General features: G+C 36.4%; 1 protein-coding gene across 1 annotated transcript; it reads left to right on the top strand.

Moving 5' to 3' along the window:
* Nucleotides 1–519: 519 nt before the first annotated feature.
* LOC136039833 (ATP synthase subunit d, mitochondrial-like) lies at nucleotides 520–23,985 on the top strand. The gene is made up of 4 exons (XM_065723746.1): nucleotides 520–725; nucleotides 9,460–9,628; nucleotides 15,193–15,330; nucleotides 23,817–23,985. The coding sequence occupies exons 1-4, from the start codon at nucleotides 604–606 to the stop codon at nucleotides 23,919–23,921; spliced, it is 534 nt and encodes a 177-aa protein (XP_065579818.1). The 5' UTR covers nucleotides 520–603; the 3' UTR covers nucleotides 23,922–23,985.
* The last annotated feature ends 1,713 nt before the right edge of the window (nucleotides 23,986–25,698 follow it).

Genomic DNA, 25,698 nt, shown 5'->3' with positions numbered 1-25,698 from the left:
GGTACATTTCAACTTAAAAGAAGTTGCAGATCCTTGAGGGGCTAACACTGAACTATTACTGTCGCTTTTTGATTCCTGCCTTTCTGACATTCGACATTAAATTCCTTTTATTTATTTTTTTAAAATAAAGTCCTAGAAGTGCTAGAACTGCTATTGCATGTTTACATATGGCATCACCTATCCTCGCTTGTCCTACATTTTCTTAAATTAGTATGTGTAACTTATCCCACAACTAATTTAGACCATCCCAAATAAGAATCCTGTTAAGGTTTGATGCCATTAACGCTTCGCGAAACATTAAGAATAAGTAATCGGGATAGTCAATAAGTAATCTTGGTGTGCTCGAAGAGAGTAGAAATGCAGGATAATTAAATCTAAAATGTAAGTTTTGTTCAATTACAGGTAACTTAGTATTTATGTAAATTTCAGGGCATAAACTATGATTCTTGATCTTAAACGTGATTTTCAAAGACATTCTAAAATTTATAGAGAGGACTGCCCAAAAACTTCGTAGGAGATAAACATCAAAAGGATTTCATTTTCTTCAGCCGTATTCTTAAGAATAGCCATCAGAAAACTTTTTAATAAGGAAAATCTACATCAATGGCCTCTAAACGTATTGCTAGGTCTAGTATAGATTGGGCCAAAATGGCTGAGTCTGTACCAGAAAGTCAAAAGGCTATGTATAACCAATTTAAAGCAAAATCTGATGGCTATATAAGAAAGTAAGTAACTTGAATTCTAAATTATAGAGGTTAGCCTAAGGTAAATTGCTGATTTTGGTCAACTTGATTTTATCAGATGACCTAATTTGCTAAAATCCTAGTTTAGCTACTTTTTGCTATCTTGGAAAGGAGTTTCGTCAGGAAAATGAAACTCTGAGGGATGGGTGTACCTAGTGTCAGGTACCAGATGACCTAATTTGCTAAAATCCTAGTTTAGCTACTTTTTGCTATCTTTGAAAGGAGTTTCGTCAGGAAAATGAAACTCTGAGGGATGGGTGTACCTAGTGTCAGGTGATATTCAGTATCAGTATTGATGCATGAGATAAAATATCAAAACATTAATATCAAAAAAATATTTGAGTATTTTGGGTTTTTGCTTTCTACTGGTGAATGTCCTACAGAAAAGATCCAACATTTGAAATATCTCTAGAAATTGCCAAGAAGAAAGACAATGATATGCTTATTCTATTGACTCATACATGCTGATGCACAGGATTTATACCTGTGTCCATAAGTAAAATTAGAGCAAACAGTATTACTGGTGTTCATATAAAGTGAATATACCACTTGATGCCTTTTTTTATGCTCTTTACAAATATAATAATTGCTTCTATGGAAATTCAGATTTAAGCACTTTTTTACCTCTTAAAAATGACCTATATAAGGGGTCATTACAAATCTAAAATAGTTTAGAAACAAATTTGGGTTATATATTTGCACATCAGGGGGGTGGGGGTAAAGCATAGCATATATTAACCCTTTAAGTACTTAATTATGAAATCAATAGGAAAAAAAATATTTGAAGGGTATTTCAAGATGAAAAAATCACTGAACTTGAATATAGAGTCAAATTTTCAGTATTTGGTTCAGGGTTCAAGATCTGTCATGTCCTTATAAAAGGACATCTATCCTTAGTGGAGTATTTTTTTTCAAAAAATGCCATGTATTTTTGTATCAGACAAAACTGGTAGCTAGCCTACTACAAAAGTAAAAAAGAGTTCACCTCCTGTGGTAGGAGAGAAAACAGTTCCTCTTGGGAACAAGGCACAGTGCAATTCCAAGGCACTTGCTACACAGGAGTTTTGTATTCCTCTGACAAATTTGGCAGCATTTTTTTATCTCTTCTGAATTCAGGGAAATGGTGGTTGTACCCATCATGATGCCTGTCTGTAGGGGGGGAGGTAGACTGTGTAGGTATTTTTCATGGAGGAGTATCTTCAGCTTCCAGAGATAATGGTCTACCAGGGCGCCTTTGGGGTGTGTTGGAGTATCTGAGAGAGGATACAATGAAGGTTTTGAACTTCAGTAGAGGCATTGGTTTGTCATTGGACTGCCAGCAGTGACGACAATAAATTAGCCAGGTATTGACTACTGCACTGTCAAGAATGTAGTAGAATATGTGCATATACCACTTTCTTGCCTTCAGGTTTGATCAATACAGATCAATAAGCATATCAGCCTAGTCTACACCACCCATGTACTTGTTGTGCTCTTTTATCACTGCAGGCCTTTTGATTTCCATGTATTTCTTCTCAGAGGAGTCCCAACATCTACAGGTATCCTTAGGCTCAACCCCAACATAGTATGACACAAGTATGACCACTTTGTTATCATACCAGCACACCAAACAAACTTCTGTCAATTTTTCAACTCTCCAGTTGACATGTCCCAAACAAAACCATTTCATTTTCTTTTCTTCCATCAGTTTGCATCCTGAAAGACAGTTCTGACAAATAGTTCCAATGCAATCATATCCAATCTCCTTCAGATGAACAACAAGGTCTACACTCAAAAACCAATTGTTGAAAAACATCTTGGGCCCTGCTTTGGGTTCCAGGGATCTCAAGAGCTCTTAACAACATCTCCACCAAGACCAAAGGGCCCAGCTTCCACAGTTTCTTGGCCTTGGTAAATTTTGATGTCATGCATGCTCCTACTACTTCCAGCTCAAGTAAATACTTTGATTCCCCACTTGTGCAGCCTGTTTGGGAGATACAGCCACATAACAGATCTTTCCTTGAATGGTATAATCTGTTCATCAATACTCTGTCTTTCTTCAGGCTCAGTTCTCATCAAATTTTCTTGCAGCAGGTCAACTATGGGCCTTGCCTTGAACAAATGATCATGTCCAGGATTGGTTTTTGGCTTGCACTTACTGTTGTCATTGAAGTGCAAGTACCTTTGAATCAATGTGAAATGGTCTCAGGACATCTTTCCAGAGACAAGAGTATAGTTCAGCTCCTTCTCTTAGTAGAGATTGTAGCTAGGCAATCTTATTATTCCCATGTAGAGTTATTGAAAGGTAAGAGTAAATCTCTTGTTTTATGACATCAATGAATTTGTTGTCCTTTGTCATTGCATAGCAATTTGTCTCTAACAATATCTAATCAGTCATTTCATCAGAGAAAAATGTAGAAAAATATTCAGCCAGAGACATGGACTCTGTTGAGGGGGGGGAGTATATGCACATATAACCTGCTGATTTTCAATATAAGGTTCGAAGTCCTTATAACACCACCTGTATTCACCCCTATTTCATCAGTTTACCTTTTTGGCTGAAGTTTGCTGATCTTCAGTTGCCCTGTCAAAGCTAGTAGAGGACTAAGAGCTGGTAGAGGGCCCAGGTTCTTCAAGATCATGGGAATCAAGAAAGTTATTGGGAGAGAGGCTGTCTCACGTCAGTTCCAGCTGTGTTAAATTGTAGAAGTTGGTTAGTTTGGGGTTCAGCAGTAAATACTGGCTATCACTGGAATCTGAAAGATACAACATCTTGGAAACAACTCCATCTTGTAGTTCCATAAACATTTCTAGGGCTTGTTCTGGTTCAAAATTTTACCAAGCGTGCAAGTTTTGTGACTTCTTCAATGCCTTCTCAAACTTGTCACCCATCTTGAAATATACTTTGGATATAAATGCATTAAAACATATTCAAATATATGAAATACACTTAATATTTTCCTTTAATGTTCTTTCATGCAATAGCTGTCAGGTTGTTGACCCTTATGGATGCATGTCCTTTCAAAAGGACAGCTTGTCAGAAACTAGTTCATACACCAGCATTGTTACTGTTGGATCCTAGCCTCTTATCAAATTCTAATTTAACACTATCTAACTACACTCTGATTTTTTTCTAGAATTTTTGAAAGTCATTTAATAATTTTAATAATATTTTAATCAGTACCCACCTTTCACCCCTTGCTGGACCTCTCTCACCAATTTTGGCCTAGCAACTGAACTGAGTGTCACACTGCCTTGTGCAACATCTTGTTTGACAAGTCTTGAACTACTGAGTCATATAAGAGATGGTATATTCCATTGGAAACCATACACTAGTCATTGCTACCAATCAAATGTGCTTGTCCTTTTAAAAGGACATCCAGACTTAAAGGGTTAAATACATAAACTAACCATTGCTGTATTTTTTTTTTTTAGTATGTGTTTGTGCACATCAAATTTCAATGAGAAGAGAAATCACCAGTGCAACAGCACAAACACATAAAAAAAAACAGCAATGGTTAGTTTACATATTTAATATATGCTATGCTTTACCCCCACCCCCATGATGTGCAAATATAATGCCCAAATTTGTTTCTAAACTATTGCAGATTTGTAATGACCCCATATATAGGTCATTTTTAAGAGGTCAAAAAGTGCTTAAATCTGAATTTCCAGTAGAAGTGATTATTATATTTGTAAAGAGCATAAAAAAAGGCATCAAGTGGTATATTCACTTTATATGAAAGCCAGTAATACTGTTTGCTCCAATTTTACCTGTCCATAAGTTGACATAGCCTGTTCTCAGACTCAAAATACATTTAGCCTAGTTAGGGTAGACTTTCAAATGTTGCTAAGGACCTTCAAAGGGCTTGGTTGTTTAAATGCATTTTAGGCCTGTAGGCCTTGCTCAGAACATACCATCACCATTGTCACATATCTGGATACACTTAGGTCTCCCTGACAATCTTCTCCAAGTTGAGAGTAAAATAGAGAGACATAGATTTGGCCTTTCTGGCTGCTGAATCTGTATCAGTAGATGCAAGTGCCATGATGCTCCCTGTAATTCAGCTACAACAGAATCAAGCTTGATAGTGGGTACTAGAGGGCAGTTTCAGTAGTTGATGCAATGTAAATTTTGCCTACAGCTGAATCTATAAAGGCTCTGTAGATTTTCAATAGGGAGTCTATAGTCCTACTAAGAAAAACTGTTCTATTTAAATTGTAAAAGTTGTGGGGTCTCAGAAATATGTACACAAGGTAATCTTGAAATTAAGGTAAAATTCTAGTTAATTGACTTCTTGCTATTCCAGAAAGGGTTTAGGTTAGGAAAATGAAACTTTCAGGGATGGATCTACAGACTAAAGTATGTTCTGGGAAGGTATTTTAAAGTACCCACCTCCACTCCTTCTAGAGGGCCGTGAAATTTGTCTACATGACAAGTCTATATCTATTGAAATTTTGACAAAACAACATTTTACCTTAATTTTCAGTTATTGGTTGCTTTTCTCTGCCTTTAGTTCTGAAAATGCAATTCCTGTTATTTGAGTAGAATTTTGAGCCATGTCAATGTTTTTTTTTCTTCAAAATTTAGGAACTGTATTTGCATATCTTTAAAACCTTAGGAAATGGAATTGAGCAAAATTATGAAGCTGAAAACAATTTTGTTGTACTTCAACTAAGCAGAAGATCTATTTTGCAAGGTTTCACTTTTATAACACACATATTTTTAAAGGTCATCAAAAGTCAGGGCCCTCTAGAGGGAGAAGGTAGTTGCTTCAAAATACTTTCCCAGGACAAACTTTAGTCTGTAGATTCATCCCTGAAAGTTTCATTTCCTAACCTAAACCCTTTCTGAGATAGCAAGAAGTCAATTAACTAGAATTTTACCAAAATTAATGTCTATGCCTACTACCAGTGTTCTATTTGAGGGTGTTTTCCAAGGCTTATCGGTTAACCAAACAGTTTGTGATAGTGACCATGGTAAATGTATCACAGTTCATATAAATGATTTACTAATAAAGTGAACATACCACTAGATGCCTTTTTTATGCTCTTTACAAATATAATAATTGCTTCTATTGCAAATTCAAATTTAAGTACTTTTTGAGCTCTTAAAAATGATGAATTTTCAATTAAAGTATTGAGTTATTGGTTGTTTTTGACAAAATAATACTATGTTTTCTCAGTGCTGTTTTCTTGGTTGTTTTCAACAAAATAATACTACATTTTCTCAGTGCCAAAATTATTTATTGTTAGGTTAGGTCAAAAAGTCTTTAAATTTGAATTTGTGATAGACAAAATTATTATATTTGTAAACTACATAAGAAAAGGCATCAAATAGTATGTTCACTTTACTGGTAAGTCAATTATATGACCTGTGGTACATTTACCATGACCATTAAGTAAAGAGTGACTCAGCCCTAGAAACCAAAACTCTAAAAAAAATGGGATTTTGATAACAATATTTGCATAAAAAGAATTTGGATTTTTATGCTTATTGTAAATATATATCTGCAAGAGAAATTCTTCATGGGGGAATTTTCTGCAATAGCCACACACTTCATATTTTCCCAAAATGCATCTGATAGAAATTTTGAGATGGCAATTTTTTGTTGAAGAAACTTCAAAAAAGGCTCATCCAATTGAAAATTGAAGGGTCTAGTGTCCCTTTTAATAGTTAAAAATGATTGGAGGGCAACTAACACCTCACATGCCCACCATTTCCCCAAACATGTCCAATCAAAATTTTGAGATAGCCATTTTGTTCAGCATAATTGAAAAGTCCAGAAATTGTGTCTTTGAGGATGATAACCCCCTCCCCCACAGCCCTCAGTGTGAGGGTTGTAAGTTGTGCCCGGGGGGCATATAAGGTTTTTATAGAAAGGGTGGTCGTTTAAACTTTGAAGAGGACTCATTGGATTGGTAGTCAGAAGTTCTAGTCCCTTTTACAAGATTCAGAGTGATCAGAGGGTGGATACTCCCTCCCCCACACACACACACCTTGTATTTTCCTGAAGCACATCTGATAGAAATTTTGAGATGGCCATCTGTTGTTGTAGAAACCTTGAAGAAGGCTCATTTGATTGGAAATGGAAGGAGCTAGTTCCCCTTTTAATTGTCAAAAATGGGTGGAGGGCAACTGACCCCCTCCAATGCCAACATTTCCCCCAAACACATCCAATCAAAATTTTTAGATAACCATTTTGTTCAGCATAGTTAATAGGTCTAGAAATTATGTCTTTGATGATGGCAACCCCCTCCCCTCATGTAATGATGATGACAACCTCATGTAAGTTATGGCCTGGGGCATATAAGGTTTTTATACAAAAAGGTGGTTGTATAAACTTCAGAAGGGGCTCATTTGATTGGTATTCAGAAGTCCTAGTACCCTTTTTAAGACCTGTGGTACATTTACCATGACCATTAAGTAAAGAGTGACTCAGCCCTAGAAACCAAAACTCTAAAAAAATGGGATTTTGATAACAATATATGCATAAAAAGAATTTGGATTTTTATACTTATTGTAAATATATATCTGCAATAGTCTGCAAGAGAAATTCTTCATGGGGGAATTTTCTGCAATAGCCACACACTTCATATTTTCCCAAAATGCATCTGATAGAAATTTTGAGATGGCAATTTTTTGTTGAAGAAACTCCAACCTTTTTAAGATTCAAAGTGATCAGATGGTGGAACCCCCCCCCCCTCACACACACAGCTCATATTTTTATGGAAGGGTGGTTGTGTGAACTTTATTTGTTTTTAAATGTATAGCTCTAGTTTCCTTTTAGGAGTCAAACATGATGGAGAGTAATTAGCCTCCCTCCCTGACATCCTCTTTTACGAAAATGCATTCAATGCAAATTGTGAGATCCCCATTTTGTTACCAATGGTCCAAAAATCTTACAAAATGTCTATAGGGTGGATATAGTTCCCTAGAGCCTATGGGCAAGGGTTGTAAGTTATACCTGAGGTATGTAAGGTTTTTATGGAATGGATTGTTGTATAAACTTTGGATCTAATGTAGCTCATTTGATTGGAATTTGGAAGTTTTAGTGCCCTTTTTAAGAGTCAAAAGTGAATGGTGGGCAATCAGCCCCCCCCCCATGCCTATCATTCCCCAAAACATATCCAATCAAAACTTTTAGAGAGATTTTTTGTTCAGTATCACTGAAAGGTCCAGTGAGTATGTCTATGGGGATGTCAACCTCTCCATAGTCCTCAGGACAAGGGCTGTAAGTTAGGCAATTTGCTCATTGTTTACACATAGTATATGTTAGTGAGAAAGGTATGCATGTTTGAACTTTACTTTCCAAGAAGATAAAGGGTATTCAGGTGATCCTTTCAGAGAATGTTGAGGGGAGTGTCTAACTAAATTAAAAGTATTATGTGTATATGGTTTGTCAAAAGGGCACAACTATAATTTCAGTTCATTTTGACACACAAATAGCAACCCAAGCTGTGAATTCTTTTAGAAACCAACTGAAAAGATTTAAAATATTATTTTTACCATGAAAAAGACTGTGTCAGCAAATAATGAATCGAGATTAATTAAAAAAAATCTTTTTCCACAAAAGAAGTTTTTTTTAAGAAAAGTAAACAGCTCCATTAAGCCAAGAATGAGCAGAAATAAAGTCAAATAATCTTGAAAGTATAAAAGTACCTCAAATCACTATCAATAACTAAATGAAACTCAAAACAAACAGAAATTACAATAAATAGCCAAGTCAAATTCAAAACAAGCAAAAACTAACATGAGCAGGGCTGATAACCCCCATGCCTTCTCAAGATCAGAACATAATTTGCACTTTACTGAAAACAAAATACATTTTAAATGTTTCCAATATTCGTGCTTTCATAAATAAAAAGTTATCAGAATTTCAAGGAATAAATATCAGTATATGTCAATTTAACTGACAATCCACAGTCATTCTTTTTTTTCAGTAAAACAAATTCAAGTTCTGGTCTTGAGAAGGCATGGGGGTTATCAGCTTTATTCACATTAATTTTCGCTTATTGGTGTTAATTTTATGCTTGGAAAATTATTTGACTTGTATTTCTGCTCATTCTTGGATTAATGGAGCTCTTTACTGAAAACTTGTTTTGTGGAAAAAGTTTTTAAATTAATAGCAAGAAGGGATTACAATAGCTGCTGAAATACAAGGCATTGGAATAGGATCAAAATTGTTCTTCACATTACTTCAAGAATGGAAGAGCTTTTTGATGTGTATTTGCTTTAAACAGTTAAATTTACAGTTCAAAGGTTTCAAAAAGCAATTGGTCAATAAAACACTTGTAATTACTTCTTAACTACTTTTTTTTTGCACTCAAAAATGCTTTCAGTAAAGTCATATGAAACTTCAGTGTAGATATCAGGAGGTTAAGTAAGGCTACCTCCCTCATTAACAGAATAGTGAGGGAGGGTTTCTGGACATAGGCTCAAATAGATCTGCTATTCTCAGGCAATATTCCTGTGGCTGAAAGTTTACTTTCCAGTCTTTCTATACATTAGACTGTTGAAAGTGTTAAGTGTGTAAAGTCTTTGGTCTATGCATGCTTTAAAGTAAAAGCTCTTGATTCCAAACTGGTTAATTAATGTTTTTCCAATTTGGAAGATCTGAAGCTTCACTTTCTTTTAAGCTTTTCAGATCTTGTTGAAAAAAAAGAAAAAAAACAACAATTGATGTAAATGCTTATTATTTTGTTATTCCATTTTTTTTATACATTCTGTTTTAAGGGCTTTGTCATATCCTGAACAACCTTCTCCAATCAATTGGGAACACTATAGGAAATCTCTCACAAATCCAGCTATGGTTGATGCATTCAAGAAACAATATGAAGCTTTGAAAGTACCTTACCCAGAAGATAAAGTCAGTTCTCAAATTGATGCCCAGGAAGCAGAAGCAGTAAGAATTTTTTCTTTTGTATACATGCTTGAATGTACTAGAAAATCCACCTAAGATTGATCTCTTGTAACAGCAATGGCGTTGATTACAGAAGGGGAGGGGGGCAGGTCATTTGTCCTGTCGGAAAATGCTGTTTTTGGGGGTATCTTTTTGTTGAAAAATGTCTTTTTGTATTTTATGTAGAAAAAACAATAAATTTGCCCCCTCTAAACTTTCAAAAACTACACACACTCCCTCTCTAAATTTTGGTGTATTGACACCACTCTGTAATTTGGCCAACAGAATTTAATATATTTGGAAGTAGGTTTTTCTGAATAAGTTTGTAAATCATGGCATTGTTAGGCCTTTTTTGTGTATAATAGAGTTGGAAATTTTGTTTACCAAAGCCTTGTTCTCTATGACAAAGGAATGAAGCAAAATTCATTGCTGACAACGTGTTCATGTGAAATGATTGATTAAGAATGACAATGATAATTTTCTCTTGTAACCATTTTGTAGAGCATAATCTTGGTAAAACTTTAGAGAATATAAATTCTTTAATGCATTAAAGTAATAAGGTAGTGCACCTTCTTCTTCTTCTTCTTACAAACAATCTTTTATTGGGTGTCTTCATTTCACCAAGAAATTTCATTGACCTTTTTTTTTTATTCATCATCAGTTATTGATAAATTATCAGCATTTTTTTTCATGGTTTCTGTTGTTTCATTGAGAGGATCTACTATGATGCAATTAAAAATTAATGAAAACATTGCTTAAATTTGTGATGTAGATTTTGAAAATTACCAGTGTGTGCTCTTTTTAATGGTATGTATTTTTATTATATCTTATGTAAACTGCAGTTCATACTTTGTTTTTTTAACACTTTCAGCACTGAATTATGATAGAGCTAAAGAAAAAAATAAATCCATTTTCAGATTTTAGCCTTAAATGACCTGACATATGATGAGTTTGAAATAAAATATCAGTTTCATTCATTCATTCCAGACTTACAGTCATGACTCCAATTGACATCATCCACTGTCACACGCCACAAAATCCATTTACTGATCTAACATGGAAATTTATTTTTAATGCCAATGCAAAGAAGAAAAAATACAAAATAGTCATTGGGTATGAAAGATTTTGAAACAGTTTCTTTTCTGCACCAGACACAATTAAACCTGACACTTTGAACACTGGATTCGAGCATAAGCAGAGCAGAGCTGACATCGCTTCTTATCAGCCACTGCCTCTGGCCAATGCTGGATGCCATCATAGCGAACACTATCATATGGCTTTGGTTTGACAAGCTTTGGTCTTTTTGGAGTGGAACAGTCTTGGTCTCTGAGGGGTTATCCACGATACCCTGGATTTCCATTATTTGCAGAGGTAAGGTAGTTGGCAGTTTCGCTCTTGAAGTCTAAGAGGCTCTTCTTGTGGGTTCGGCCATGCTGACCCATATGATGCCGATAAAGCAACCATGCGTTGATGACTGAAAGATCCAAGAAATAGTAAAAGAGACGCATATGCCATTTCTTTCCACGGATATCTATCCTGTACAGCTCAATGAGCTTGGCACTGAGGACAAAGCCACCCATGAATTTGTTGTACTCAGCAATGCATGGGGTACGGACAACGTCGACGTACTTCCTCAACTCACTGTCCCAGCGTTTGCAGTTGTCTGAAGGTTCGGCATCGACCAATGACGAAGCAATGCAGACCCTCTTGTTGTCGAACCACTTCGTAGCCACTCTACCGCTATTGGTCTAAACTCTATAGTCAAAACTTCCTCTTCCTTTTTTTTCAGTACATCATCAGCTTCGATAGAGCAAACTTTCAGTCTCTTTGCCCTGACGGTGCCAGCTGAATGAATCCCAAGTAAAAGGAGCTCACGAATCAGTGGTATACTTGTGTAATAATTGTCAAAAAAAGAGCTTGAAGTTCTCGTTTCTTGGAATCATCTCTGCTAGTCTGAGCACAACCTCTGCTCCCCGACCAAGCTCATTGATTGGAACCGAACCTTTACCAGTATAGACCTCAAAGTCGTAGATGATCCCGCTGGCCCATGCACGACTGAATATCTTGATTCCCCAGGAGTTGGGTTTGTCCTTGAGGTATTGCTTGAAGCTTAGCTTTCCCTTATAAGGGACCATTTGCTCGTCAATCCTCTGCCTTTCCTCTGCAGGGATCTTCTTTAGATTTACTTGCAGTCCATCTATAACCGGCCGAAGTTTGAAAAGAGAGTCGTAGCCGTCTTGACCTTTTAGAACAGCAAGATGACTATCATTTGCATGAAAAAATCTTCGAAGGGTTTTGAACCGGTCTCTGGACATGACATCTGCAATGAGGGGAAACCTTGTAGCTCTACCCCAGTGTTGAGAAATTGTGGGCTGTTTTATTATGCCCATGAGTATATGGCTTCCCAGGAACTGTCCCATCTCTTTACTTGTGACTTTCAGTTGGACACCCTCCTTCTACATTGCATGCAAATTGGACTGACAAACAAGGCCTTTGACCATGTCATCGTCAAAAATCTGCTTGAAATACTTCAACAGGGGTTGGAATCTCCCGAGGAGGTGGAGGAAGAGAAGACTTTCAGGTTACATCGGATGATGGAAAGTTTTGTCTTCTCCATCGAAATTCTCTTTGAGATGAAGATTGGAAAGGTGTCACTGTACCAGAGGTAGATGGGTCACTGATGATAGAGGCAACCAAAGGGGATGGTGGTGGAGTTGCATTTCAGTTGACGATATGTACGTGAATCAACGACGATAAAGATAAGTCATCTTCATCGACGTCATATTCAAGGGAGGGGTCGACAGGGGGTTCCAGGCAGGATCGTTATCATCTTCCTCGTGGTCAAAGTCCTCATTGTCTTTGATTTCTAGATCAGATAGTTCTCAGAACAGCTTCGTTCCGCGAAAAGATGTGGTTCGCATTTCGTGTGGTGTGGCTAGACAGATTCTAAGGTTACAAAGAAATCATCAAAAACATACGAACAAAAATAATAACCGACGCAAAACAAAACCGACTATTATAACGTTTGTTTTACCTTCATGGCCGGTTGATGCCTTATGGGATCAAGACAAATGAATGGCCCTACCGGTAAACCAGAGATCCCCCACCTCAAATAATTAGTCGTATTTGATATTCTAATCATTATTTATCTGCCCAATTTTTTCTTTAACTGTAAGACTCTAATCAAAGAAAATAAAAGAAAATTTATTTTCCCTACCTTCAGGAGTTTCTTCAATTACAAAACGAAGAACGGAAATGACACGGGTAAAACCCAACAGATGTTCGTGCGTCTAAACAGGTACTCATTCGAAAGAGCTCGATGTCTGCTATCTGATGGTATAATTTTCGATTCAGTTTCTTATAACTTGATGGCACTTATGCTGCAGCAAAGACTGTGATTCCAATCGGAATCCCACGCCGTGAAAGGGTAGGCAAAGCTATGTGTGTAGGCTCCGGTAACTTGTACTTTACCTTGAAAATTAAATAAACTAGTACAATTTGTTTGATTGTTAAGATTACTCCTTTTAGGACAGGTCATCTTGGACACACCTTTTTTTTATGGCACTTGGTATTAACCAAGTGACATATAGCAATCGCAAATTCTGTCTGTCGGTCTGTCAGTCCCGGTTTTGCTACTTTAGGCACTTCCAGGTGAGCTAGGACAATGAAATTTGGTATGCGTATCAGGGACTGGGTCAGATTAAATTAGAAATAGTTTTCCCGATTTGAACATCTGGGGGGGGGGGGTTGATCAGACTTACGAACGGTTGATCAGATCTTAATGAAATTTGATGTTTGGAAGAATATCGTTCCTCAGAGCTATTATTTTAAATCCCGACCGGATCTGGTGACATTGGGGGAGGGGGAGTTGGGAGGGGGAAACCTAAAATCTTGGAAAACACTTAGTGAAGGGATCGGGATGAAACTTGGTAGGAAAAATAAGAACAAGTCCTAGATGCATGATTGACCTAACCGGAACGGATCCGCTCTCTTTGGGGTAGTTGGGAGGGGGGGGGGGTTAATTCTGAAAAATTAGAAAAAATGACGTATTTTTAACTTACAAAGGAGTGATCGGATCTTCATGAAACTTCATATTTAGAAGGAGCTTGTAACTAATATCTCTTATTTTAAATCTCAACTGGATCCAGCGTCATGGGGGGGGGGGCAGTTGGGGGGAGGGACCAGAAATCTTAGAAAATACTTAAAGAGGAGAGATCAGGATGAAACTGGATGGGAAGAATAAAAACCTGTCTAAGATACGTGACTGAAACAACCGGACTGGATCTGCTCTCTTTGGTGGAGTTGGGGGGGGGGTTATTCGGAAAAATGAGGTATTTGTAACTTACGAACGGGTCACCAGATCTTAATGAAATTTGATATTTAGAAGGATCTTGTGTTTCAAAGCTCTAATTTGAATTCCGACCAGATCCTGTGACATTGGGGGAGTTGGAGGGGGAAACTGGAATTCTTGGAAAACGTGAAAATTGGGGTATTTTCACGTTATGATCGATCACATAGTGATCGGATCTTAATGAAACTTGATATATATAGAATGATCTTATGTCTCTGATGCTCCATTTTCGACTCGAATTGGATCCGGGGATATAGGGGGTTGGAGGAGGGAAACAGAAATCTTGGAAAACACTTAGAGTGGAGAGACCGGGATGAAACTTTATGGAAAGAATAAGCATAAGTTCTAGATACGTGATTGACATAATTGAAACGGATCCGTTCTCTTTGAAGGAGCTGGGGGGTGTTAATTTGGAAAAATTAGAAAAATTGAGGTATTTTTAACTTAAGAATGGGTGACCGGATCTTAATGAAATTTGATATTTAGAAGGAATTCATGTCTCAGAACTCTTATTTCAAATCCTGACCAGATCTGTTGACATTGGGGGGAGTTGGAGGGGGAAATCTTGGAAAACGCTTGGAGTGGAGGAATCGGGATGAAGCTTGGTGGATAGAATAAGCAAATGTCCTTGATACGTGATTGACGTAACCGTACTGGATTCGCTCTCTTTGGGGGAGTTGAGGGGGATGGGTTCAGTGATTTGGTGAGTTTGGTGCTTCTGGACGTGCTAGGACGATGGAAATTGGTAGGCGTGTCAGGGAGCTGCACACATTGACTTGATAAAGTCGTTTTCCCAAATTCGACCATCTGGGGGGCTAAAGGGAGAGGAAAAATTAGAAAAAATGAGGAATTTATAACTTACGAGTGGGTAATCGGATCTTAATGAATTTTGATATTTAGAAGGACATCGTGACTCAGAGCTCTTATTTTAAATCCTGACCGGCATTAAGCCTCTGATTTTCCTTTTAAATCAATCTATTGATTCTTAGAATTTTGTTAGAGCTCATACCATATGATCTCTTGGCTCTTAGCTCTTCTTGCCTTGTCACAAGTGCCATATGAGCTCTTAGCTCTTGTTTTTCATCTGTGACTAAAGTCTAAAGTGTTTTGCTTTTTTTTAAATTGTATATGTTTTATGCAAAAAAGAGAGGGAGAATCTAGTTTATTGTCTGTTACAGTATATTCTATGTTTTGATTTTGTTCTTTTTATTCTTAGAAAAAAGAAATTACCAAGTTTATTCAGGAATCCAGAGGAAGGATTGAAAACTACAAAGCTGAGCTGGGCAAGCTTGGGCAGATGATACCATTTGAACATATGACCTTGGAAGACTTTTTTGAAGCTTTCCCTGAAAAGGTGTGTGTTTTTTTGTTTTTTTATGTATATATCTTAGAATATTAGAATATATTAGAATAGTGGATCACTTTGCTGCCAAAGGCATGATGTGTATTTGTGACCCAGCTTCGAATTTTAACATGATGAACGACATTTCTAATAATTCTTATACTTTTGAACGAAATGGAACCATTGGTCGTTATAGTTTTAATGAAGCCCAAGACAAGGGAATAGGCGCTTCCTAAAATCCGAAATGAATATAAAAAAAGACCAGTCATTTCTGCAATTGAAGTTTTTTTTTTTTTAAGCCAGATTGATAAAGTCTATTGAAGATTCTCCTTGGTTAAGTACTTGAGCAAATAATAGGAATCTCCCGAATTTTTTTATATATAATTATAACTGATACATTGTTTTAAGTCAGTCATAGAATTTTGTGGATTTGGGAAAATTAGTTCTTATCTTGCAACCCAAGAAACTCTGCTACTAAGCCTACTACTTACAACTAACCACAACATTGAGCCGCCTTAGGCCAACACAGCCGATTACGCACATCTTCATCTCAGTCTATTTAAAGGTTGACTCTTTATTCCCTCCATTGAAGTTCCAATTTCCTTCAAATCCTTTTTTATTACCTCTTCATACTCCTTTAGGGACGATCTGTATTTTGTTTGGCCTCAGGTGGGCGGCCAAAAAGCACAACCTATGGCAGTCATCTGGAAAGTGGCCCAGCCATCATAACCTGTCTTTCTTTATAACCCTAGAAAGTGGGATCAAGCACAGTTTTTCGTAAAAATTATTGTTTAATATTTGATATTCAAAAAATTATCTTTAAGCTATCGTTAGACAATTCCTTGAAAAAATATATTTTCCCCAGCCCTTCAAAGCCACCGAGTTTCAGAACCATGCTTTTGAACGCTATCATTACCATGGCTAGGAAACTTAAAATGAAAAAAAAAAAAACAATAACTTTCAAGCAGTACCTTGTTTTATGTCTTCAAGTAGCTGTTCTCTTTATTAGTGAGCATTTAGAAGAAAAATTGATTAAGTTTTTTTGAGATTTTGGCTTCAAAGTACTTAACTGACTCTTAACTTTAAATATTTGTTCATAAAACATTTTCCAAAAGACAAGAATAATGGTGGGCATATGACATGCCCACCTCGAAAGGGAAGGGATTCGAAAAAGAGTTGCAAACAGGCAAATATCATGTGGAAATTCGGAATGCAAATAGCTGAAAACCATTAGATGTTGGCATGGATGATTTCCCCATCCATTTGTGCTTGCCTTGAAAAAATTGTATATTAATAGAATTATAAAAATAATAAATAATATTTATTGTTAATACTATATAATATAGTAAATATCTTGGACCTAATCTTGGAAAACGCTTAGGGTGGAGGGATTGGGATGAAAATTGGTGGGAAAAATAAGCACAAGTCCTAAATACATGATTGAAATAACCGGAACGGATCCGCTCTCTTTGGGGGATCTGGGGGGGGGGGGGTGGTGGTGTTAATTTGGAAAAATTAGAAAAATTGTGGTATTTTTAACTTAAGAACGGATGACCGGATCTTAATGAAATTTTATATTTAGAATGAACTCATGTCTCAGAGCTCTTACTTCAAATCCCGACCAGATCTGTTGACATTGGGGGGAGTTGGAGGGGAAACCAGAAATCTTGGAACACGCTTAGAGTGGAGAGATCAGGATGAAACTTGGTGGGTACAATAAGCAAATGTCGTAGATACGTGATTGACGTAACCGGACTGGATCCGCTCTCTTTGGGGGAGTTACGGGGTGGGGTTCAGTGCTTTTGCGAGTTTGGTGCTAGGACGAAGAAAATTGGTAGGCTTGTCAGGGAGCTGCACAAATTGACTTAATAAAGTCGTTTCCCCAATTCAACCATCTGGGGGGGGGGGGCTGAAGGGAGAGGAAAAATAAAAAAAAATGAGATATTTTTAACTTACGAGTGGATGGTCGGATCTTAATGAATTTTAATAATTAGAAAGATTTCGTGACTCAGAGCTCTTATTTTAAATCCTGACTGGCATTAAGCCTCTTATTTTCCTTTTAAATCAGTCTATCGATTCCTAGAATTTTGCTAGAGCTCATACCATATGAGCTCTTGGGTCTTGGCTCTTCCAGCCTCGTCACAAGTGCCATATGAGCTCTTAGCTCTTGTTAACTATTTTTTGCTTTATGGAGTTTTCCTAGAAATTCCTGTTTTTTGGGGAGCTGTGTTTCTACCAGAGAAAATAGATATTCGGGGGAACCCTATTAAAATAAGACTTAATCCAGACCCACCTTCTCCAAATGTGAAAAAAAAGTGATGGAATATGAGCTCCTTGGGAAGAATAATAAGATATAACTTGGTCCCTTTTTTAAGGGCAGGGAACACATAGTTTGGCTTACTTTAGAAATTAAATTGATTACTATTTTTAACATCTGAGAGTGTTGTAGTTTCAAAGTGATAAGTTGCAAAAAAAAAAAATGCAAAAGAATGCCGTTACCATTTAGAACAATGTTGTAAACGTAATTCATTGCTAAGATTAATATATATGTTGTAAAATGATGGTCATGATAATTTAGCTTATACTAGAAACTGAAAAAGAGAGTTCTTATGAAACAACATTTCTTATGAATAATGTTAAGAATATTCTCGATCTATTACGTAAGTGTGATAATGATGATTTGGATATTCCTTGCTATGCTATCCGTGTACCTACTGGACTCCCCTGTGTACGAGTGGTAGCATATTCTAGACTAGCCGTGAAAGTAAACAGCTGCGAACAGATGTTAAAAGCTATATCTTCGAAAATAGTGTCTTACGAAACTAATTTCCCATCCCTCTCGTCTCACAACAATGAAAACCATGCCGCTGTAATTATCTCCAAGGTTCTGCCTGATCTGAGCAATCCTACGAAACGCAGACAAGCTCTGGAACAAGTTTGCGGTCATGAATCGATTCTGTCGGTTAAACCTGTTGGTGACAAGATGACTGTGTCCATTGATAAAACTGCTATCCCGGAGTTCTGTGTCTCGGTCCAGTCTGTCCTACCCTCCTCAATCGTGAAAATGAAAGCCAAAAAATACTATGGTTTTGTTAAAGGCATTGAAAGTGATTTTGAACTCGCTTTGTTTAAGGAGGTCCCTGGGATCATTGATGCTGCTTGTCTTGGCAATTCGAGTTCTGTGAAGCTCTGTTTTACGGATACCAGGTCACTCGACCATGCTTTGAAAGATGGCATCCGGATTGAGAATGAATCAATTCGAGTATCTGTTTTTCACGATATTCCACGATGCTGTAACAAGTGCCGCTCACCCAACCACCTACAGGCAGCGTGCGAAAGTTCTTTCCCGAAATGCTCTCGGTGTGCTGGCCCTCATGAGGCAACAAGTGATTCGCTGTCAAATGTAGCCCAAATGCGCTAACTGTGATGGATCCCATGTTTCGTACAGTTTACGGTGCCCTATTCTGCGTAATATTGTTAACAATGGAAGAGAAAGAAAACCCCAAACCTTAAATGAATGAATTGGACGTTTCCATAGTTTCATATAACATAAATGTCACCAAGGGTAAAGATGACTCAACTGACTATTTGCTTTCTATTAATGACCTTGTGTGTCTGCAGGAGCATCTGCTATGTTCTTCTTCCGTTGATTTCCTAAAGCGAAGCAAAGATCTTTTTATTTTCGGGTGAGTGCTCGACGTACACGTGGCCGCCCATCCTGTGGTCTTGCGTGCATAGTAAATAAAAAACTGTCCCATTTATCTCCGGTACAGTATTTTTCAGATAGACATGTAACAAAAATACAGTGTTATCCCTGAATGCTTATGCGAAAGCTTGCACACACCTACAGAAGCTACTTAAGGACATTAGTTCAAACGGTCTACAGTGTGTTGTTTTGGGGGATATGAATACTGATTTAAATACTATTTCCCCCCATTCGGAAATGTTTTTGGATATTTTCTCTAGCCCATGCCATGTTTTCAAAAATGATAGAGGTTACTCGTACATGCATCACACCGGGTCGACATCAAATATTGATCATTGTCTATTAATTGCATGCCTAGTTTCTTCTGTGGTTCATGTTAACGAAGATTACCGCGACATTGATCACCTTCCCATTTCTTTGACACTTTCTTTGCCTTCATTTCCTCACGCTAATCCCCCGAAGAAGAGAAAATGGTTCGAAAAATCAAATTGGGAAAAGGCAAATTGGAACGTTTATTTAATAACGCTTGCTTCCTTTTTGTCTATTGTTCGTGTGCCCTACCGCCTTTTGCAACTTAGTACCCCTTGCCCGAATAAAAAACTTGATTTTAATATTTACTATTTAAAAATAATTTCTTGTTTGAAGCAAGCGGAAGGTGTGGTATGCCTCTTGATCGATGTCGCATTATTACTTGGCAACCAGTGTGGAATATTAACCCAGAGCTTAAACCTATAAAAAATAAAGCGAAGTTTTGGCTTCGAATTTGGTTAGCGTGTGGCAGACCTCCTTCGGGAAAAGTGTTTGATATTAAGCAGTCAATAAAGATTGCTTATAAAAAGTATTTCAGAAAAACCCGTCTTAGTGGGAAAAATTTCCATAAGAATAAGAAAGATTGGAAAAATGTTTCAAATAGTTCCAAGTTTGATGAATATAATACTCAATGCAATATTTCTTCGTCTCGATGGCTGTCACACTACTCCCAAATTTTATCGAAGTTAAATCATTCTGTGCATTCGGTGTATAGTAAGTCATTAAACATTTGTTGACCTAGTAACCTATCACAGCGGCAAGTCTCACCTGTTTCGTACGACCTTATCATTAAGTCAGTGAAGCGGCTCAAATCAAAATCATATGATATAGTTGGTATTTCTGTTAAAAATATTCGGCCTGATTCCAGAGAACTGATGTTTCATTTGCAGTTATAATTTCAAATGTGTTTGGTTAGTTCCGTAGTTCCTGACAGTTTCCTCTATGGAACTGTTACATCAATATTGAAACGTGGAAAGGATGCTTCTGCTTGTTCTTTTTATCGCCCCGTTTCAGTCACGTGTGCGCTAAGCAAGATTTTATAATATATTCTACTTCCGTCAATCAATGGGGCTCAAGCAAGGAATAAGTTGTGCACACACCCACAGGGTACTCACGAATGTTCTATGTCAAGCCTTTCAACGAAATGAGCAAGTTGATTTTTGTTCGTTGGATATTTCTAGGGCGTTCGATAGTTTGTTCATAGTCAAGCTTTCTATTCTCTTCCTGTAAACGATGTAAATATTTCTATTATCTTTATTCTGAGATATTGGTATAGTCATGCACACTTGCGTTTAAAACTAAATAGGATTCTCATGCAAGAAAATATGGCAGTCCATTGTCGTGTACGTGAAGGTTGAGCAAGGTGGAGTGTTGTCACCTTATATTTTCAAGATGTGTATTACTGGGATAATTGCCAAGATCTCTCGGACGTATTTTATGAGGTTTACTGACGTGTCATGTATTGCTTACGCAGATGATATTCATTTTATTAGTAGATGCAACTCTTCCCTGTCCAGTATAGTTCAATGGGCTAAAAGGATTTCTTTGATATTGGAGTAAATCTGAATCTTGGAAAATGCAAGCATATTTATTTTAACGGTACCTTGCCAAATACTCCTCTTACAATTAAAATATATCCATTCTCTCTGGGGAAAATTTTCGATGTTTTTTTTTTAACAATTTGTAAAAATATTTTGTCCCTCCATCAGACTGCAATATCTGAAGCTTGTAAAAAAGTCAGATTTGTATGCTCCAAGATTGTGTCGAACCAGCCTTAAGTACAATCGAAAGGCTCTGGTTTCTTTGTATTCAGTTTTTTGTGATCACTATGTAATTTATCCTTCTGGGTCCTTCATTCTACTGAAAAAGAGTAACTTATATAAACTACGTAGATGTTGCTATAAATACTGTAAATACCTGCTTTATCTACTTCTATCGTATCGAAATCGGAGAATAATCCGAAAATTCAAAGCTCCCGATATAACTGCAAAACTACAGGAGCTTCAAGATAAGTTATCGGCACAAGTATGTCGACGGTTTACCCCATACCACGGGCTCACCTGTCTGTTCTGTTGACCTTTTTCCTTGTTGATTTTGTTGTGTTGTACCTTTGTTCTCATCCGTTTGTTCTATTGATTTTGTTGTACTATGTGTTTTTTCTTCTTTTGTGTTGTTTTCTTTTCTGATGTTTATTTTGTTTTCTCTCTTGTTACTCCACTATCCTCACATTGTTTTGTGTAGTGGGTTATAAATAAATTATTATTATTATTACTATTATTTATAACAAAAGATGTATGAAGAAGAATGTAGAGCAAATTATTTTTAGCTAGTTAAACCCAGCTATTATTTTAGCCAAGACTTCTGCTTAGCTCTCAGCGATCCTCAGTTTAAGACTTAAAAATATATAAAATAAAATGCACGAGCCGAAATAAATAGGCAAACTTCAAAAAGCAAAATTAAAAGAGCCACTTAACCACATCAACTGCCAAAAGTCTACAGACAATTAAGACCAACTTCAAAAAGTGACTGACGTCTAAGAACTTGTGTTAACAGAAGAACATTTGAAAAATAAAAATAAAACTTCTGTCTTCATTGACAACACTGAGTTCTTTTGTAATTTTCCGATATCAAGCCGAAAACTAACACGTTATACTTTGAATAATAAGGATAATATTGCTTAAATATGTAAGTTAATAAATAATTAGTAGTTAATTCAACATTTCAAAAATCCACGGATTAAAACTGTTTGTTATTCTATTTAGCTACTTTAAGAAATAAAGAAAATACTACATGCAATAGATAATTTTTGCGGTATTTCCAAACGTAATAAATGGTGTCATACTAATTTTAAAACAATTTATTAACACTTAAAATTCGTCCAAAGGATCTTTTCCATAAAAATTGTAAACTACCTGAACATAAATTTTATGCTTCCTCCACTTTTGAAAATTATCTTAAACAGCCACTGATTCGTTTACTTGGTGAACCACACAGATATTTTTCCCTATCTCGTATTTTCATTGCCCACACTCATCCTTGTTTATATCGCCATTATTTTCTAAGGTTAATGTTCCCTACATAACTTTGTCATATGTTACTTTCCCACGATCTTACGGTTTTAATATTCTAGCGTAAGATGTCATTTTACTATCATTTAATAGCACAGGTTATGTTTCATCCATCAGCAGAATTATATTTTTGAAATTAGGTTTGCATTTTTTAGATTAAAAAAGAGGTTGAAAAATAGTTGAAAATCATTCTGTAAGTAAAGTTAAGTAATATCATAATTCTGGCTCTGTGAATGAATATAACTGAAACTGATAGATTCAGTGTTTTAAGTATCTTGTCCTCTTGATGCCAGTTCCAGCTGTTGGCCTGCCACAAAATCACTTGTTTCGAAAGTTACACATTAACATTGAACTGGCCCGACTATTAAATTACTACTGTATATGGTTGATTTGAAGTGCAGAGTATCTGGAATCCATACAAGGATATTTAATATTTTATGGAAGAGTTAAAAACAAGGTAGATGGTGTTGTTTGTAGCAGTTTCTTGGCGTGGGAATTTAAATGAGAATACAATGCATTAAAAAAGAAATAGATTCTTAATCCTATTAACGTGGTTTCACTTTGAAACATACAACGGATTATTGTTATTATTATTTTTTTTAGTTAAATGCATAAGGACTCTTTCCTATTTCAAGCTGGTTTATTACCTTTATGGAATAAATGTGCTTCGAATGATGCTCGAGCGAACAAAGACTCACTCAGGGACGCATCTAGGGTGGGGTCTTATGTCCCATGGCGTCCGAATATCGAAAGATTTCCGCCTTTGCCATATTTTTTTATATGGTTTGCCTATTTATCTGCATTTCAAGAGTTTTCACCCTCCCTGGCCGAAATATTGTCCCCTAAAGTAAATTCTTGCACACGTACCTGGACCCAACGATGCAAGAACCCTCTAGTAATCAGAAGATTTCTAGGAGAGCAATTGCTTTTTTTCGGGGGGGGATTCACCCTGTCGATTTTTGGGTCTTGGAACGATGTCGTTTAAAGTTGTTAAAAAAAATCATCTTAAAGGGAAACTTGTGCGTGGGCTCCATTTTAAGTATCTCAAATGCACTTGTTTTCCCTAGCCATTCAAGAACAACTCTTGGTAAGGTTTGAGTTCCTATTGTTTTGGAAGTATAATTTTTTTTTCCAGGTTATTTTGGTGTTATAATTTTTGTTAGTGTTCAGTCGAAAAATAAGTTGTATTTTATGCAACACAGCCATTTTTGACATTTGAATTATAAAAGTGGTTTGCATTTTTGTTCTATTATCTAAACTACTTAACATAAGAAAGTCTTTTATTGGTCAGCTAAAAATAATCCACCAGCCAGAAACAATTCTAAATTCTTAAGTAAACCCACAGCCAACGCGAAACCACTGTTAACTGCAATAAATAAAAATGTAGAACAGCTTATAGTGTCTGTTTTTTTCAGGCACTTAATCCAGAAAATCCCAAATCATTTTGGCCTCATACTGAAGAAGACACTCTGGAATTCAAAGAGAAGAAACTCAGGGAATCTAGAGATGAACACCATTAAGTCAATCCTGTTGTTAGATATTATTTTCAAGTCCTTTATTGGAATTAAAATGTGTAAACTTTAATTTACATCCTACTTTTTTAAATTTCTTATGTTAGGGAAGGTAGTAGCCGTCACATTAAAACTCGATGCCTATATTTTTGTGGTTTTGAATTGGATGCATCATATTTGCTGAGATAAATGTAAAGGTGGAACGGTTCATAACATATTTTTTTCCAGGAAAGTGAACTCCTTCCATTATTTAATAAATGTATTATTGACATTCCTTCACTAGCTTAAAGATATTGTAGTTAATAAATATACATATTTTAAACATGGACTGACGAAAGAGAATAAAGAGCTAAGAAGGAAAACGAGAAACAGATTTTACAACTGATAGAACTTGCTTAATTTAAGGGTTGAACTGGAAGGACGAATTTTCAAAAAAATTTACATAGTGCCTTTTGAACTGTCACACCCATTGTATGTACGATGTTTTGCAGTTTCTTGTGTAAATGTGCAGTTTTTTGGAAAATGTATACAGATCTTTGAGACACTAGTACTGGTATAATTCGTGGTTATTATGCTTGCGGCATGCACTTCAGCCTAATAAAGAACGAATTCCAGCCCATAAAACCGAAAAAGTATAAAGCGTTCTTTGAAAAAAACTGTCAAGTGCGGAAGAACCTTCATTTGAAGTGGATTTAGGAACGGTAATGATTATTTCGATTTATCTTAAATATAAAAGTCTGCTGCGACAACAATTTAAAAGTAATTTCTTAAAAATTGCGTGAAACCCCACAAAAATACTGTTCAGACAAAATGGAAACTACACCATTGGCATTTCTATAGCCAAAATATCTGAAAGAGAAATACAGTTTCCATCTTGAACAACAAGTAAAATCACTTTTGCATGTAAAAGAATCATGTGGCTCCTTTTTTTGTCGTAACCTATAAAGAGTCACTAAGAAAACAAGCAAAATATTAAGAGCATTTTTCTGGGGTATTCATTACAGTTTTATCAAACTGTCAAGAGCAGCTAGTCAAACACAAATAGCATTATTAATTGAGGCTGGACTAATAGCCGTTTCTTGTTTAATCCTTCTCTTTACGGCAATAAAATCGATGAGAATTGAACCACAACGCACCCTAACATGAAAATGCTACGAGCAAAAACTAGTGAAAGGGGCGACTCCATTTCGAAGGATTGGAAGAGTGGCATGAGAATGAAGTGCACAATTAAAAGCCTTAACAACACAGGTACAAACTTTTCTTAGTCACACGCTACCTGACAGTGATATAAATGCGCATTTTGTACTGCCCCGCCGTTTTTTGAACCCAATCTGACGATCACCAAAATTGCAACGCTCATTGATAAGAAGTCAAGAAGTTCGCTAATAATCGAATAATATTAATTAATCTGTAAGAACTACAAGCTTCTTTTTAATGCTTGTTCCATCATCTTCACAAAGGGCTTCTGTCAAATGTTACTGAGATGTAATTGTGCGGAGCAGAAGAAAAAAAATGATCTGAAGGGTAATCAGTGCCAAACTTACTATGAACTTACAAACTTATATTAGCCAGGTTCTTACTATGGTCAATATTTGAATGGCAACTATAATGCATCATAGGCAGAGAAATAGCGCTGCCTAAGTAAAGAGCGATGTGGGCACAATGTATTATTTTTTTAGGGGGGAGGGTGTTTTTTTTCTTTTAGACCAGGCCACTTCGTATCGAAGGAGTTATCGTAGAAACATCAAAAAGGGCTCATTTGATTGAAAATTGGAAGGGCTTGTGC

This window comes from Artemia franciscana, chromosome 20, assembly GCF_032884065.1.
Source record: "Artemia franciscana chromosome 20, ASM3288406v1, whole genome shotgun sequence".
Lineage (NCBI taxonomy): Eukaryota > Metazoa > Arthropoda > Branchiopoda > Anostraca > Artemiidae > Artemia > Artemia franciscana.
Note: the sequence above shows the minus strand (reverse complement) of the source record. Positions and strands in the feature narration are given on the sequence as shown.

Bases quoted from the DNA above. Each gene is read 5' to 3' on its own strand.
- LOC136039833 (XM_065723746.1), top strand. From the start codon at position 604: ATGGCCTCTAAACGTATTGCTAGGTCTAGTATAGATTGGGCCAAAATG. The intron at 726-9,459 runs GTAAGTAACTTG...TTCTGTTTTAAG, and splicing joins TCTGATGGCTATATAAGAAA to GGCTTTGTCATATCCTGAAC. The intron at 9,629-15,192 runs GTAAGAATTTTT...TTTTATTCTTAG, and splicing joins ATGCCCAGGAAGCAGAAGCA to AAAAAAGAAATTACCAAGTT.